General features: G+C 45.5%; 1 protein-coding gene across 1 annotated transcript in view; it reads left to right on the top strand.

Annotated features, from left to right (window-relative positions):
- The first annotated feature begins 10,439 nt into the window (after positions 1–10,439).
- arhgef17 (Rho guanine nucleotide exchange factor (GEF) 17) overlaps positions 10,440–18,576 on the top strand; it is a 358,033-nt gene continuing 349,896 nt past the window's right edge. The window contains exon 1 of the mRNA XM_078402165.1: positions 10,440–14,300. Within this exon, the coding sequence (XP_078258291.1) occupies positions 10,440–14,300 (3,861 nt within the window). The remainder of the gene's footprint in view (positions 14,301–18,576) is intronic.

Here is an 18,576-nt window from a genome sequence, read left to right as displayed (position 1 = left end):
CTCCCTATAATCTCTGACACCTGTGCTAATCAAACTCTATTTCTGCCTTAAAAATATCATATCATATATATATACAGCCGGAAACAGGCCTTTTTCGGCCCACCAGGTCCGTGCCGCCCAGCGATCCCCGTACATTAACACTATCCTACACCCACTAGGGACAATTTTTACATTTACCCAGCCAATTAACCTACATACCTGTACGTCTTTTGGAGTGTGGGAGGAAACCGAAGATCTCGGAGAAAACCCACGCAGGTCACGGGGAGAACGTACAAACTCCTTACAGTACAGCACCCGTAGTCAGGATCGAACCTGAGTCTCCGGCGCTGCATTCGCTGTAAAGCAGCAACTCTACCGCTGCGCTACCGTGCCACCAAACATATTTGTGCAGTACAGATACAAGGCTATCCGCCTCTTGTATCGAGGCCAAACTTTTAGTCCATCTTTACAAGTCCTATTTTCATGTATTGGGGCAATAACATTTGCTTTGCCTGTTCAAGCACCTGTCTTTTGGAGTAATTTGATCTGATTTCACCACTTCTGGCAGTATATTTCAGATGTTTACTGCTGTCTAATTTTTAAAAAAACTATTATTACCAAAACCTACATTTTCTATCTCGCACCTTAAACTTGTGCCCTTTTGATTTTTACGCCCCAATCATTGGGGGGGGGTAGATTCTGACTGGCGTTAATGTTATATACTTTCAAGTCATCCCTCAGCCTCCTTCGTTCCATGATACAAAGTCAGTGTATTTCCCATCTCTCAGGTTATCTTGGTATGTGCATTCTTTCCATGCAGTCGCATTTTATAGTTTGGTGACGATAAATGTTAAACTGTTTTGTAAACTTGTAATATGACAACAATCTATTCAAAATAACAAAGTGCTGATGGAGCTCAGTGGGTCAGGCAGTATCTGTGCTGGGAATGAGCAGATGTTGGTACGGACCTTCAAATTCCAGCAGCTGCAGCCTTATGTCATCTTCACCACCCTGTGCACCTCCTTTGGCACTTTCAGACACTGACAAACTGTCTTTGTTCATTCCTGGTGCCCTATTTACTATACTGTATATGTTCTACCCCTGGAGACTGCAGATGCTGGAATCTTGAGCAAAAACAAACTGCTGGGGGAACTCAGCAGTATTTGTGGAGGATATAGACTGATGATATTTCAGGGCGAGTGTTGTGAAATGGATTTTTCCATTCCCTCCCCCCCCCCCCCCCCCCCCCTCAGTTGCCTGACCTGCTGATTTTCTCCAGCAGTTTTTGCTCAAGATTCCAGCACCTGCATCCTCTTGTATCTATTGTCCATATTCTTGGTGAATACAAACTAGAAGTTTTCATTTTGGACCTTGCCCACATACCCTGCCTCCACCCATAAATAATACCTTTGGTTCCTCTCTTCCTGGTTACACTAAATTAGTTCAGAGATGCAGCATGGAAACAGGCCCACAGAGTCCACACTGACCATAGGTCGCCCACACACAAGTGCATAATCACACATTAGCACCCCACACACTAGGAGCACTTTATTGAAGCCAATTAATCTACAAGCCTGCATGTCTGGAATGTGGCAGCACCTGGAGAAAACTCGCGTGGTCACGAGGAGATGACTACAGGGGGTTTAAAGATGATCTTTGTATCTTCGCTACCCGTAAATGAAGTTCCAGGCGACTGGAGAGTCATGTTCTTTTGTTTAAGAAGGGAATTATATGCTGGTGAGCTTCATGACAGTAGTAGGGATGCTATTGGAGACGATTCTTTCACATTCGTTTTACTTCAAATTTGGAAGACAATGGGCAAATTAGGGACAGTTGGTATAACTTTGTGCACAGTAGGTCACGATTGAGGTTTTTTGAGGAGATGTGGGTGATTGATGAAGATAGGCCAGTGGATATGCCTAAATAGATCTTTAGGCCTTCGTGGTAAGCTGATCCAGACTTAAGATGCAAGGGGTCCACAATGATTTAGTTGTTTGGAACCGGCTGGTTTATTTCTAGAAAACAGTTGTGGTGGAATGGTTTTATTCTGGCAGGAGGTTTGTGACCAGTGGATTATTGTGCTGCGAGTATTTTGTTTGTGATATATAAATGACTTTGATGTAGATGGGTTGGCCAGTAAGTTAGCCATCACCAAAATTTGTATCGAGAGTTGTGGACAGTGAGAAGGGCTTTCAGAGTATACATTGGTATATAGGTCTGCTTTAGACCGTTAACAGCATCGATATACATGGGGAGCCTGGGGTCCAAGCCCGTAACTCCTCAAGAATGGCGACACAAGTAAATGCAATGATAAAGAAGGCATAGGTATGCTTGCTGTCATTGGTTGGGGCATTGAGTGTAAGAGTCAGTTAGGATAACATATTGCAGCTTAATAGGGCTTTGGTGAGGCTCATATGGAGTATCATGTTTAGTTCTGGTTGCCCTATTACAGGAAGGGACAGGTTTACCAGAATGCTGCCTGGATTAGAGCGATTAGCTATGAGGAGATGGACAAACTTGGATTTTTTTTCCATGGAACATTGGAGGTCGAGGAGGAGACTTGATAGGGTAGACAGTCGAAAGCTTTTCCCAGATTGAAAATGACAAGGACTGGAGGGCAGAGGTTTAAGGTGAGGGGGGCAAGTGGAGGGATATGAGTCGTGTGCAGGCAGAGGAGATTAGTTTAAACTGGCATGTTTGGCATAGGGATCGTGGGCCAATGGACCTGTTCCCGTACTGGACTGTTCTACGTCGAGAAGTGGTAGGGGAGGGTTGGTTTTATCATTGGAGGCCAATGATCAGTGGTGTGCTGCTGGGATCAGTGCTGGGTCCTTGTTCTTTGTCATGTACATTAACGATTTGATTGTGAACAGATGGCCTGGTTGATAGGTTTGTGAATGACATCAAGAATAGTGGACAGTGAAGAAGGTTGTCTGAGGTTCCAACAGTAGATCAACTAGTAAAGTGGGCCTAGGAATGGCAGATGGAATTTTAATTCAGCCAAGTACAAAGTTTTGCATTTTGGGAAGTTAAACCAGGACAGGATAATGACAAGGCCCTAAGATGTGCAGAATGGAGAGACAAGGGGTACAAGTACATACACACCGATCAGCCAAAACATTATGACCACTGACAGGTGAAGTAACATCGATTATCTTGTTACAATGGCACCTGTCAAGGAGTGGGATATATTAGGCAGCAAGTGAACCGTCAGTTCTTGAAGTTGATGTGTTGGATGCAGGAGAAATGGGCATGAGTAAAGACCTGAGTGACTTTAACAAGGGCCAAATTGTTATGGCCAGACAACTGGGTCAGAGCATCTCTGAAACGGCAAGGCTTGTGGGGTGCTACCGGTCAGCAGTGGTGAGTACCTACTGACTGGTCCGAGGAGGGACAACCGGCAACAGGATGTTGGGCGCCCAAGGCTCACCAATGTGCGAGCGCAACGAAGGCTATCCTGTCTGGTCCGAACCGACAGATGGTCTTCTGTTGCACAGAAAATTTTAATGGTGGTCACGGGAGGAATGTGTCACAATACACAGTGCATCACACCCTGCTGTGTATGGGGCTGCACACGGAGGACCAACAGCATATTAGGCAGGTGGTCATAATGTTTTGGCTTGTTGGTGTACTTATCTGAAAGTGGCAGCAAGGCAATGAAGAAAGTCTGAGGCATGCTTGACTTCGTCAGACGTAGCATTGAGTGCAAGTGCTGGGACATCATGTTACAAGAATGTTTCATTGAAACTTACAGAAGAGTGAAAGGCCTGGATAGAGTGGATGTGGATATTTCAACTAGTGAGAACATCTAGGACCAGAGGTCATAGCCTCATAATTAACATTTTCAGTGCCACCCCCGACTATACTCTGGTCATGGGCAATAGTGAAATGAAACTTGGCAGTGAACAGGTTAAAGGATGTTCCTTTAGGAAGGGGATGAGAAGGAATTTCTTTAGTCGGAGGGTGGTGAATCTGGAATTCATTGCCACAGAAGGCTATGGAGGCCAAGTCAATGGATATTTTAACGGCAGAGGTCGATAGATTCTTAATTAGTATGGGTGTCGGGTTATGGGAAGAAGGCAGGAGAATAGGGTTAAAAGAAAGTTAGATCAGCCATGATTGAATGGTGGGCTAAAAGATGGGCTGAGTGGCCTAATTCTACTCCAACTTCTGAAGATGGAGAGATCACTCTTGGAATATTATGTGCAGTTCTGGTCACTGAGCTATATGAAGGATGTGATTAAGCTGGGGAGGGTGCAGAAAGGTTTCATAAGGATGTTGCTGCGATTGAAGGGCTCGAGTTAATAGACTAGGGATACAACGTGGAAACGTGCCCTTTGGCCCACTGAGCCCGTGCTGCCCAGTAATCACCGCCAAGGCAGCAACTCAATCGCTGCACCACTGTGCCGCTGCAAAAGAGGAGACTTATTTGGTTGTTTTCTCAGTAGGCTGAGGGGTGATCTTGGAGAGGTTTATATGATCATGAAAGGCATAAATAAGGATTTCACAGTCTTCCTTGCAGGGTAGGGGAGACTAAGTAAGGTGAGAGGGGAATGATTTAAAGGATCTGAGAGGCAAGTGTGTCATACATAGGATCATAAGGTCATAAGTGATAGGAGCAGAATTAGGCCATTTGGCCCATCAAGTCTACTCCACCAATCAATTATGGCTGATCTATCTCCTAACCCAATTTTCCTGCTTTCTCCCCATAACCCCTGACAACCAGATGGTGGGTACATGGAACGGGCTACCAGAAGAAGTGGTATAGTTTGGTTTAATAGTAATATTTAAAAGATATTTGGATAGGTACATGCAGAGCAAAAATTTGAGACTGGTTTAGATAGGCATCTTGCTCAGGAGTGAGTAGTTGGGCTGAAGCCAGTTGACAGGTGGAATCTCTCAATTTAATTAACATAAGTTATTGCTTGTAATAATAACACGGGGTGGACTTGGGAGTTATAATGGGGAGTGTGGGAAAAGTTGATGTGTGGTCACTATGTGGCCTAGATAGAATATGGGTGATTACTTTGCTCCAATGTGTTCATTTTGACAGACAGGTTAACCTGCCAATTCAGCCCCCAAAATTCAAGTAGCTTAATCTTCAATGAGTTTGTGGCTATTAAAAGTAATGGAAAATAATTCTTTCTGAGGTAAAGTTATCAGTTCTGCGTTAGCAGAGGAAGTTTAAATGTCTGATGGTTCAGTTGGGAAAATGAAGTATGTTTGGGTTGAGCGTCAGTCGTGTATCCAGGTAAAGAAACTAATGTTTGAACAAGGCAGTGTAACCACGCCGAGAGAACATTAAAGAAAAAAACGAAATGCATGAAAGCTGGTGTATTTTCTAAATGGCTCTGAGTAGAACATTGTCATGGGTACAACATCAACTGGGTCCAATCCAATTTTCCCTCCTCTCGAGAACTGTCTTGTGACTGTAAAATTAGTGATTGATTGTTTTTCTGAGGTAAGAATGCCATAGTTTTGTTTCTTATTAGTAATCTCAGTGAAACCCTTCGTGCCCTGGTTCCTGATGCAGGAGGTCTGATCTACTTTGTAAGATTTATGGTTTGTCAGAGCTGCTAATCTTCTGAACTTTGGAACCCTCATGATTTGGCATAAGAATAGTGATTTCCCTAATCATTGCTTAGATTGTGTTATAATTTAGTCTCTCATAACATATAATACAGATTATATAATAGCAGCATGGGAAGCTAATAATTGCAGTAATGCAATTCACTGCTAGTAGACATTTAACAATTATTAACACAAGAATATGCATACATTAATGCACTCAGTGGAAAAACAAACACCTTAACTGCTGTAAAAACCTTACCCTCCCTACACTCAGTTTAAAACTAAATATGTGCAATTTGTTATTACTCCTGCTGCTGATGGTGAGGGGGTCATTAGTGAGCGATGTGATGAGACCTTTTGTTATTGTACTATCCCAATATTTTTGTTATTGAAACTTGTCTAACAAATTATGACACTATTGAAGGTGGTGTCTATCGAACGTTTGGTGTAGGAACAACTGCATTTGTGTGGTTATGCAGGTCTGAAGAAACAGCCCAAAAACTTCCAAAATATAAGCTCTTGCTGCCAGGCGGAATGGCATAAATCCAATATATGTATCAATCAATCAATACTTTATTACAGACTCAAGGTCCAGATAAAAGCCAAGACATTACATATAATAAACATACAGAAGCACAGTAAGTTACTAACAAATTACTAACCAAAGCACAATAAATTACATACAAGCACAATGCATGGATTAAAGCATCAGCTATCAGTGATCAACAGCGAGACAACTATACCAATGTCTCCACAACTGTGATTGGTAGTATGTAGTACTAAACCTTATTAGTGATAATGCCAAGATGATCTTATTTTCAGAGTCATTAATTCGGCAAATAAATCTATACATTAAATTTCTTAGCACGGCTTGTAGGGTATTAATCCTGCAGCCGCAAGCATTTCACTTGCACAACACCATCTAGGTCTCTAAGTAATATCCTCATGGCATCATTAAAAGCTACATGAAGACTGTAAGCTAGCTTTTTTATAGTTTGACCACAAGTGTGCAGTGTAGCGTGGTGTACAGTATGCTCTGAACAGAGACATCTTCACCCCATCTGTATATGCACCAAACTTGCGCAAGAGAATGTCAGCTTGTGCATACATCATGCGGCATTGCCTATAAATATCCTCATCATCTGTCATTTGTTCTGTAATAAAATGTCCAAAATGTATCTCAATATATATCTCAGTATTGGGATTGCTGCTGTTTGTGAAATAAATGAGTAATTTGGAGATGAATAATGGATAGGTATGCATATGACCCAAAAATGAGTACTGCTGTTGATAGTAAGGATGGTCGTAGGCTACGGGAGGTGACGGTCAGATAACAAGAAGGCAGACTCATGGTAGATGTGCTTAAATACTGAAATGTGTACGGCTGGAATATGCACCAAGGTAAAGGCATGAGGACCTCATTACACAGATCCAAGGATCCCTGAAGGTAGTAGCACAGGTGGATAACATGGTGAAGAAGGCAAGTGGGATGACCACTCATATTGGAAAAGGTCAGCATGGTGACGCAGTTGGGAGAGCTGGTTTCACTTCATGATCGAAATGCTTCAACTCAGGCACCATCCTCGATGGAGAATCCCCCCTCCAGTGAAATCACATCCTTCCAATGGTGGCAAACTGCACATAATATGCCAACTGCTGCCCAGCCGACGTTTTTACCCATTACTTCCCTGGTCTTGTTTACACGGCTCAACCAAATGAAGCATGATGAGGGAAACTACAGAGAGAACACGCAAACTCCGCACAGACAATACCGGATGTCAGAGTTGAACACAGGTCGCTAGAGCCATTCAACACTTCAAGTAGTTATGGGACAGAAATTTCCAAGAATCAATGGGATGTTACAATTATTCCAAGACTTTGACCACAACCATGGAACCTGTTCTCTGTCCACCTGGTGATCTTTACCCATTACAAAGTATGCTTGTTCTTGGAGTTTGGTATCCAACATGCTAACAATGTGGTCAACCCCCTGGAGCTATCAGAGTGTAGTTAGGATCTCAGTATGTTGAGGGTGTTAACCATGAGAGGACACTGACTTTGGTTTGTTTATATGTTCAGTGAGTCTGGAAGGTTTCCCAGATCCTGCACTGGTGGTATTTTTCCAGTGTCCCATGGTGCCCGTTGTAGATAATCCACATCACTTCTCACAGGACCTTCCCATGCAACTGTAGGAACAACAACACTTGTTCTTTCACCATTTCTCATCCTAAGCACTCCATCTAGGTGAAGCACGTGCTCTGCACTTTATTCCAATTTAATATGAAGCCTTCTGTGCTCTTCAGTGAAGAAATTCAGTGAAGAATGTTTTTCTCTGGGCTTGAATGCTGCCTGACATGCTGTGAGAGGGAGATGCAGCATCGAACCAGACCCTTCGGCTCAATTAGTCCATGCTGACCACGTTCCCATCAATTCCCTTTCTCTTCTCCCCACTCCGTCCCCATGATTGTCCTTTTAACCCACACAATTTACAGTGGTCAATTAACCTACCTACATTGAGATGTAAAAGGAAACCGGAGCACCTAGGCTCACTTTATCACAACATGATTGTGCACCTCCCATCGATCAGTATTGAACAGGGTGGTTGGCGCTGTGCAGTAGTAGCACTACGTGCGGTATCACCCGAGTGTTTACAGCATCCTCTGCTTCTTATTTAAGGTGGAGAAAGAATAGGTAGGGAGGTGCTGTAATTGAGTCTGGGAGTCATTGATTCAAAACATGATTGCATTTCCGCAACTGAGGACTGGCAGCTGGTGATATTTGATGAAATAGAAATGGACAATCAATATTATTTAATTGTCACATCTATTGACAATGAAATCCTTACTTGCAGCAACTTTACAGGCAACACATACACAAATAACATATCATTTAACAAATAGTAATCCTAATACCTGGTAGCCATAATAATGTAAAAGCTGAAGTCGGCAGTGCAACCAACGATACAGTCCATGGAGGTCCATAGTTGCTGAGATTAGTTTTATTTAATATTCAATGGCTCTTTACCCAGGTACAGTGGAGTTCCTTTTACATACAGATCAGTAAAATTATTGCCATACGAATGTACAATGCCCGGTTAAGTGCAGAATGCATTGAACCAGCCCAGAATCCTTATGCAAGAGTCGCCAGGTTTTACCGCCATTTTCAAAGTCCAGCTGCAGCTGGCTATAAGGGCCCATTGCAGCTGTTGCCATGATCAAAAATCTAAGTATAGAGTTCATAAGCCACATGGTTGATGTGAATAAATTATTCATGAACCTAGTAGTCACGGATTACAAGCTCCTGTACATTCTACCCGACGGTAGGAGCAAAAATGAGAGCGTGGTTTGGGAAGTTAATGATATTTTCTTTTGAGGCAGATCCCTTCCATGACGGGGAGGTCAGTATCTGTGATGGACCCAGCAGTGTCTATCACTCTCTGTCTTCTCCTTTGACCACAAGAGGCCGAGATGCAACCAGTGTGCTATCTCTACCCTGCACTCGTAGAGGTTCAATGCGGCATTCGTCCACTCAAACTTCTGAGGAAGTAGAGGCATTAATTAGCTTTTTTTGTGTTTGCATCAATGTTCTGGTCTTAAGACAGATCGTTTTTTGTTAATGGAGTGAGTAGGTGCTGATCCAGTACCACACCAAGTTTGCAAACAATTGGATTCAGCCCTGGACAGTTGCAAGGCTGGAGGGTGGAGTCAGTGGATAGAAAATGGAGACAACGAGTTTCGTCGCCCTAGTTATCTAACTGGGAGAAATTTCAGCTCATACAGAATTGCATATAGGACAAAAAACCCCGGAAAACTACAGCGGTGCACAGAATGAAAGGCGAGTATTTACTTAGATTTAAACTCAATGCATTGTATAAGCGAAACGACCAGTGTATGTTTGTAATTATGTCCAACGAATCCACCTGGGGGCGATAAAGCCCTCCTTTTTAATCGCAAACGCCAATTTCAGCGATTATTACTGAAGCGTGTCACCTTAGAATAATTTATGTTTTTCAAACAACAACAAAAAAAACACACGTTTTGAGAGGTCTAGTGTGAAATCTGGTTAAATAAAAAGATCCGTGTTTTTTGTGTACAGCCAGATTAACCACAGGGACTTGGTAACGTTGCCTGGGCGGGGGGGGGCATGGTGGGGTCTGGTGAATTGTTTCAGGCACAAAGAAAGGTAAGTAGCCAGGGAAACGGCCCCGCGTTTCAATGCCGAAATCCCGTTAACGTGGATAAAGATGCACTTAAAACGCCACCGAAGTGCAACAGAAACACATTTTAACGGTGGAAGAACTACCTCAAAATAAATTTAGTGGAAATCTTCACCCACCCCTCCACTAAACTTTTACCCAGAGGCCGTCCCTGTTGACTTTCTCCGCCCCCTTTAGTGCACTTTATTTGCATGGGGTTTTTTTTTTTAAAAAGCCAAAAGTCACGCAAAAGTGGACAACAGATTATAGGAGAGACAAAAAAAAAAACCTCAATGGGCAACGAGAAAAGCCCCTGAAGCTAGGAAAATTAAAAAAAAATGCAGTTGATTTCCGAGTGGAAGTTGATTGTGTCTGGAACGACTCGCCGGTTTCGAAAAGTTAAGCTACAGCGTGAAAAAGTTGGAGAGGAAATTTTCTTTTTTTGGCAAAACTTTCTCTTGCAGTACATGGATGAGATCAAGAATCGAGGAAAGTGTCGGAGAGGTCAGCGCTTGTTCCTTGCTCGCTTGGATTGCTCTTTTATGCAGTAGTTCAGTGAGTATTTATTAACTTGGGAGTTTGGGGGGGGAGAAGAAATAGGTCAACGATGTATCGGGCGGGTTACAAGACGCGACCTCTGGAACAGTGGATGTGAGAGAGAAAAAAGAAAAGAGAGGGGGGGGGGGAAATAACGATGGCGGAAAAAGATCAAGGGAGAAAAGTGTGCGTTTACAGAAGCGTTTCATTTAAATATCTGAGCGAGTGGAGACCCAAGAATCTGGCTGATGAGAGCCAGCAGGAGCCGAAACTTTTAGCCAGCGTTGCTGCCCAGCCCCCAATACTCCAGGCTACTGCTGCTGGAGTCTGCAGCCAGCAAAGCCAAGCCAGGTCTGTTGGCAAGATTCGCTCCGTTTGCAAGTTGGTTTCTGCCAGGGTCACCAGCCCCGAGGTGAAGAGAAGCCATCAGATCTCGCCGTCCATCCGCCAGCTCTCGGAGCTGTTTGACCCCGCAGTGGACAACAGCCCGGCGGCGTCCGCCGGTCTCCCCAAAGCCCGGCTCCACAGCAGCCCGGCAGCAGAAGGGGACCCGGTGGCCCCGTCTAAGGGCAACCGAGAGGAAGGAGCGAGGCTGGATCCGGCGCTGGGCTGCGGGGAAGGAGATGGGACTCCTTGCGATGGGACACCTGGCGTGAAAGTGCAAGAACCGTCCCAGGACAGAGTCACCCAGGCAAATCCCGGCCAGGTTACCAACTGGCCCAGTGTCGCCGAGATGCTCAAGCTCTTCGGAGAGAGGAGCTCCCAGCGGACCGATCTCAGCGGCTCATGCCACTGGGAGGTAGCTCTGAACCAAAGCGACGCGGCCGCCCAGGGAGCCCGGTGTCCCTGGGCGGAGACGTGTGTCCAGGCAACCACTCCAGGTTGTTGGAGTGAGACGGCCAGCCCTCGACCCCCGCCACCCCCACCACCGCCACCCCCACCTCCACCACCACCCCCTCGCAGTTCCTTTCCACTCGCCCCGAGGTCGCCTTGGTGTTCCTCTGGTGCGCATAAACAAGAGGCAAGACAGCAATCAGATAGCGCGCATTCCAGGCATAACTGCTCCAAACCACAGGCCGTCTCCAGCGCTCCTTCTCCAGGCTTAGAGGCGAGCTCCAGCGATGAGGAGGGACGCAGCAGAGAGCCGGCGCAGTGCAGCCCGCACAGGGTCAGCAAACTCTTCAGGTCCCTGGGCAGGTCTTCAGGGAGCGAGGACGAACAGCCCGTGGTCCACAGGGACGTCAAGAGGAGGTCACTGAGGAAGAAGAAAGCCAGCGTGCAGGTGGGCAACAAGGATGAGTCTGACAGCGACGGTCCTCTCGGCGTGGTGTCTCTCCCCAGGCGCGAAGGAGGTCAGGTGGAGGAGTACTTTGCCAGCAAGGGCGATGAAGGCTTGAAGCAGCCACAGCGAGCAGCAGAGTCGGGCTCTGATACACCGTGTAGCTTGGCAGCACTTCCACTCGAGAGGAAACATTGCATCTCTGCAGTTTGCCAGACAAGCAAAGTTGAACAGAACCATAAAAGGCCAGTTGGACTGCTTGGAGATAGTGGAACGCCCATCACTGTAAATCAGCCACACAGCACTTCAGGATCACCCATACCAATGGTCTCCAGAGTTGCAAAAGTCAACATCCAGTCTTTCCTTCCCAGCCCAAACAGCTCCAGAAGCAGCAGCAGGTACTCCAGCACTGAAACTTTAAAGGAGGAAGACCACTACTCTGGATTAAGCAGGAGTTTGAACATGCATCGGTCACCATTCTTTGGTCACAGTGATGAGGCAGCAAAGCATTTAAAACCGACAGTACGTTCTCGACCCAAGCTGCCTTTTGGGATTGTCAAGGTAATGAATGAGAGTTCAACAGGGAGCGTGAGTCCGCAGTATGAATGCAGTGCTGATAAATCAAAGTACAGAAAGTCTATGTCAAATCCCGACATAGCGTCAGAAACGCTGACTTTGTTTAGTTTTCTTAAGTCGGACTTTTCAGGGCTCAGGATGAGGAGGAAGGAAAAGGAGGAATATCCCAGCGATGGGGTTAATCCCTGCCACACTGCAGGCACTCCATGCCAAAACACATACCGGCTGCACGGGCTTGCCTCTGTGGGAAGAGGCAGGGGCTCACTCCACTCTCTAAACCAGCAGCCCGGCATGGCACGTCCCACTCTCAAAGACCTCACTGCAACTCTGCGGCGTGCCAAATCCTTCACCTATTCTGACAAGCCGCCGGCTCGCGGGGCGGCTGTTCGCAGCGCAATGAAACCCAGCAACTCGGAAGCCATGCTCGCAAACATAGGCTGCTGTGATTCTGCTTCGGAGGGAGAGAGCCCAGGCGGAGTGAGGCAGAGGAGCGAGGATGTGCTACCCATTGAAGTGCAGGTCCAGTACATCCAGGAAGCTGGGCAGCTCTTTGAGAAGATCAACATGATGTGGGCCCAGAAAGAACTGCCCCACGAATTTGATCAAAAGGACGTGGAATGCGGCGATCGCGAGGAGGAAGCTGGGCTGTTTCCAAAAGGTGCCGACCTCCCGTCTGCCACGGAGGACAGAGAGCTTGTGAACACGGGGCGAGGAGGTGGCTCTGAGGAGAACCTGTCCGGTGGGAAATCGGCCGATGACCTGTCGGGTCCCGAGTCCAGTATGACGGACGAGGGGATTGTTACCGAGCCGGAGAATGGATCCTGCGGCACTTTGTACAAGGACGTTTCGAGTCACGTGTTGGAACGAAAGGCAGCTGTAACTGGCCCAGGTAACGAGGATCAAAAAGAGTTGCTCTCCAGCAAAGGACTGGCTCCTGCAATGGCAGCAGTGAGGACTGGCTATGAGAGTGTTGCAATAGGTGGGGATGTGGTGTATAATAAAACTGCGATACCGATTACACTGGATCCTCCTTCAACTCCCAGCTCCATCCGGCGCAGAAGGAAATTTCCTGCTGGTGGCAGCAATGGATCTGATTCCAGCAACGGTAGCAATGGAGAGTCCAGCGGTGACACTTACAGGTCTTTCAGTGACCCGATGCCACATAGAAAGTGTGCTGAAGAAAGTGAGCATTTCTCAGTTGACAGCAACTTGCTGGGATCACTGAACTCCGTGAAAGGCAGCATCCTTGAAGGCTCGACCACTGCCCTATCCGAATGCACGGGAAGCGCAGCCAGCGATCTGTCGGTGTGCAGCGACGGACTGAAGGATTACAACACGGTGATCCAGCGTATAGTGAGGGAGCCGGGAACCATGGACAATCTGATTGACGAGAAAGGTAACGGGAAGCTGGTGAAGAAGAAATCTCTGAGTGACCCAAGTCGGAGAGGCGAGTTGACCACGCCAGGCTTCAAGGGTCCAAGCGAGCCAATAACGGAGATGGAACAGGCAATCCCTGCGTCCAGCAGTGAACCGATCCTTTCCGAGCAGCGAGATGAGGTAGGGGACCTGGAAGAGTTCTCCAAACAGGTGAGGAAGTCCCGTTCGCAGTCTGAGCGCACCCTCCCCTTGCAGGTCATTGAGGAACAGGATAAAGCGAACTTGCAGAACTTCAGTTTGCACCCAAAGTTGGCCGAAATTCTTTCTCCAAGGTCGATGAGACGGAGCTCCAAAAAGCGCAACAACAGGGTAACGCAACAGGAAGGTAAAAAGTATGAGATACGCACTGACATGGATCAATCTCCTCCCGCCAAAACTCGGCCTTCATCCAAGCACGTGAGGCACACAAGCGAGCCGGCCAATTTTGTTCCCATAGCTTCCAAAGTCATTGCCCCAGAAACACATTTGTCTTGTAGTCAGCCAGTGCATGTTGCTACCCCAGAACCCACAAGACAATCGAGGAAGCAGTTTCAGCTTGCACAAACTCCATCCTTGGAGGACGTCACCAAACCCTACAGTTTGAAGGGGGAACAACCCATCATATCTCCTGTGGATTTGCCTGTCTTGGCTCCCAGTACGCCAAACAGCTCTGAAACCCGAGTGCCCTCTCTATCAAAACCAAATGAAGAACTGACCGCAAACATCAACAAAGCCAAGCCTCAAGTGGTAAGTGAACTGGCCTTGAGATTATTTTACATTAAGTTCTCTTTATGCATCATTTTGATCTCTAGACGTGCTGTTAAGTGCTCCACGATGTAATTTAGTTTTGGTTTTTAACCATGACTTTCTGTTTGAACCTCATGCCATGTTAAATCATGCAGAAAGAAAGACTAAACCTTAACCTTCAGGAATGCCTTTGAATGTAAATCTAGTGCAGTTTTTAGAATTGCGAAATCTGTTCACATCAGACCGAAGGAAAAACTGATGCTCATTAGGGTTTATTATACTGAGAGTAAGATTACTTTTCCTCACTGAGAATTCGGCCAATGTTTCAGAATTGTCTGAGTTCCAGAACCAGTTCTCAGCAATAAACTTTGTTCTGCTGTATTTCTTTCTTTTGAAAGCCAAAAGAGATTTTACTTGGGAAGAAAATAAATCGTGTGGATTTAAGAGCCAATCATGTCATGACTCTAACCTGCGCAGGTGTACAGCCATCGGTTTTTCATTCCATTCGTAGTGCTTGTGGACGATGACAATAAGGCAGCACCTGGGCCTTGCTACAACTATTTGGCTTTGTTCTGAGCCTGCAATGATCTGGGATGGATAGTTACAACAAAGATGAGGTGGTTTAGGGAAAGTAAAACATTGACATTTCTAATGTCATGGAAGAGCAACAGGCTGTTCTGATTGGTATCTTTCGAGTCGAGAAGAAACTGAAGTGTAAAAGGTATTTTATGTTTGCATTGTGTTTGAAACTTTCTGATGTGGACATGCAAGTAGTTAAAGAAAACAACTTTAATCGTCTACAGGGGATGTGCATCCTCTCCACTCTCAATCATTAATCATTAAGGACGCACAGAATAAGTACAAGTATTTACCTCTTTAATAAGTTCCTCCAAAAGCAGTCAGACTTTTAAATCTTCATTGTGCAGGGATCTGTGCTCGGAGCTCTGTTGTTTGTGATATATATATATAAATTATTTGGACGTAAATGTAGATGGGCTGGTTAGTAAATTTGCGGACGACATCAAGATTGCCTGAGTTGCGGACGGTGAGAAAGGCTGTCAAAGTATACAGCAGGATATAGTTCTGCTACAGATATGGGCAGAGAATGGCAAATGGAGTTAAATCTGGGCAAGTGTGAGGTATTGAACTTTGGGAGGTCGAATGTGGGAGAAGGCATACGTATGGATGATGGCAAGATGCTTAACAACTATGATGCACAAAGGGCTCTTGGCGTTCAGATCCACACTCCCTGAATATGGCAACATGCACAGACAGAGTGGTTAAGAAGGTTGGTATGCTTGCCTTCTCGTTGAGTATGAGTCAGGAAGTCATGATGCAGCGCCGATGGGTAGCGATGCAGCTATATTAGGCTTTGGGTAGGCTTCATTTGGAGTAATGCGTGCCATTCCAATCACCGCGTTATGGGTAGGATATGGAGGCTTTGAAAAGGCTGCAAAGGAGGATAACCAGAATGCTGGCTTGATTAGGTGGTTTTAGCTGCAAGGACAAACTTGGATTTTTTGCTCTGGTATGCCAGAGGTTGAGGGGAGACTTGATAGATGTCTCTTAAAATTATGAGAGGCATAGATTGGGTTGACGGTCAGAACCTTTTCCTCAGGTGGAAATAAATGTAAAGGACTAGAATGTATATCTTTCAGGTGAGAGGGCAACGTTTAAAGGAGATATATACAGGGAAAGTTTTTTTTACTCAAAGGTTGTGGATGCCTGAAGTGCCTTGACAAGGGTGTGGTGGAGGCAGGCACAATAGTGGGATTTAAGAGGCTTTTTGATGAGCACATGAATATGCATGAAATGGAGGGCTATGGACCATGCGCAAGCAGATGAGATTAGTTTATCTTTCCATTATGTTCAGCACAGACATTGTGGACTGAAGGGCCTGTTCCCATATTGTACTTTTCTATATTCTATGTACCCCTTCTGGTTGCGCATTATTTAGTCCTAGGTTTTGAAGAGGGAAGGGTTTTTGCTATGCAAGAAAGAATGTGCATTGGAGAGGTTTAGTTTCAGTGTTAAATCTTGATCAGAATGTAGAAATAGATAGTAAGATCGGCATGTCAGCACAGTGGTGCAGCGGTAGAGTTGCTGCCTTACAGCGCCAGATACCCGGGTTCGATCCTGGTGTTTGTCTGTACGGAGACCCGGGTGCTGACTTCGTCTGTACAGAGTTTATACGTTCTCCCATGTGACCTGTTTGGCTTTTCCCCGGGAGCTCTGGTTTCCTCCCACACTCCAAAGATGACAGGTTCTGTAGGTTAATTGGCTTGGTAATTTGTAAATTGTCCCCAGTGAGTGTAGGATAGTGTTAGTGTGCGGGGATCGCTTGCGGCGCGGGCTCGGTGGGCCGAAGGGCCTGTATCGGCGCTGTATCTCTAAAGTAAACTAAACTTAAAACTTTGTCATGTGATGGGAATTGCACAGTTTATTGTTGGAGTGTCTATAAAAGTGTGTTTATGCTAAACTCTCATCAGCCCTCGTGTCCATTACCACCATCTCTGCCTAAAGTAGCCCTGGAAGAAATTAAGAGAAGAACTTGCAACTGATGCAAATCTAAACCACAAACAATAAATGCTGTAAATCTAAAGCAATCAAACGGCAAATGTGAAGAGCAGAGGCAGGTTAATATAACATTCTTTGAGGTTTTAAAGGTGTCCCCATGAAAGCACCATTCATATGGGATGAAGTCCCTCCAATAAGGCTTGTATCTCACAGCACAGTGTCATGGTTTGACATTCAAAATTCATGTCACTTTAGAGAATCAATACTTATTTTACATTCTACCAAGTAGCTGTTCAATTGAGCCTCCATTTGAAGCTACTCATCAGTTTATTGCACAAATGAATTATAGTGTACATAGTAGCAACCACATTAACTGATGCAGACAAACTGATTGAATTCTAGCAGAATTGAGCAAAGAAAGAACCGAGTTTGCAGCACTTACTGCTTCTGTGCTTCAAGTCTGCAAATAATAAATGTGGGTATATAGTGCCTCTTTGGGAGGTGACATCATGTATCATGTTTGTGACTGTGGTTGTAGAACTTCAAGTCTTTTACTAAGGTGATAACTTTGGGAACAGTTTTATTCTGAAAGCACTCGTTAAATGGGTATGTGAAAAAAGCAGATATAGGCCATTGATTCCTGTGCATTCTTAGCAATGAAGCATACACCGGATCAGCCAAAACATTATGACCTGATGAGCCAAAACATTATGACCACCTGCCTAATATGCCGTTGGTCCTCTGTGTGCAGCCCCATACACAGCAGGGTGCGATGCACTGTGTATTGTGACACATTCCTCCCGTGACCACCATTAATATTTTCTGTGACTTGTGCCACAGTAGACCTTCTGTTGGTTCGGACCAGAAGGGATAGCCTTCGTTGCCCTCGTGCATCGATGAGCCTTGGGCGCCCAATACCCCGTCGCTGGTTTGTGGTTTGTCCCTCCTCAGACCACTGCTGACCGGGAGCACACCACAAGCCTTGCCGTTTCAGAGATGCTCTGACCCAGTTGTCTGGCCATGACAATTTGGCCCTTGTCAAAGTCACTCAGGTCTTTACTCCTGCCCATTTCTCCTACATCAACGTTAAGAACTGACTGTTCACTTGCTGCCTAATATATCCCACCCCTTGACAGGTGCCATTATAACAAGATAATCAACGTTATTCTCTTTACCTATCAGTGGTCATAATATTTTGGCTGATTGGTGTATTTTGAGTATTTGATAGCACTGGGCCTATACTCGCTGGAGTTTAGAAGGATGAGGGGGAGGGGGACATTGGAACTTACCGACTAGTGAAAGGCCTGGATAGAGGGGATGTGGAGAGGATGTTTCCACTAGTGCAAGAGTCTAGGACCTAAGGACATTTAAATAATCAGAATAAAAGGACGTACTTTTAGAAAGGTGATGTGGAGGAATCTCTAGTCAGAGGTGGTGAATCTGTGGAATTCATTGCCACAGAAGGCTGTAGAGGCAAGGTCAATGGATATTTTTAAGGCAGAGATTGATAGATTTATGATTAGAATGGGTTACAAGGGGTTATGGGGGAAGGCAGGAGAATGGGGTTAGGGGAAAGATAGATCAGCTATGATTGAACTTGATGGGCAGAATGGCCTAATTCTGCTCTTTTCTAGCTTATGAACGTATGAATTAAAAGTGGACGCAATCAAAATGTACTTCGCTAAGTAGCACAACTTAAGTTCAAGTTTTGAACTAGTTGTCTTTTGCGGGCAACTGTCTGTACTATGTCCAAAACCTA

The sequence above is a fragment of the Rhinoraja longicauda genome, chromosome 7, assembly GCF_053455715.1.
Source record: "Rhinoraja longicauda isolate Sanriku21f chromosome 7, sRhiLon1.1, whole genome shotgun sequence".
NCBI classification, from domain to species: domain Eukaryota; kingdom Metazoa; phylum Chordata; class Chondrichthyes; order Rajiformes; family Arhynchobatidae; genus Rhinoraja; species Rhinoraja longicauda.
Note: the sequence above shows the minus strand (reverse complement) of the source record. Positions and strands in the feature narration are given on the sequence as shown.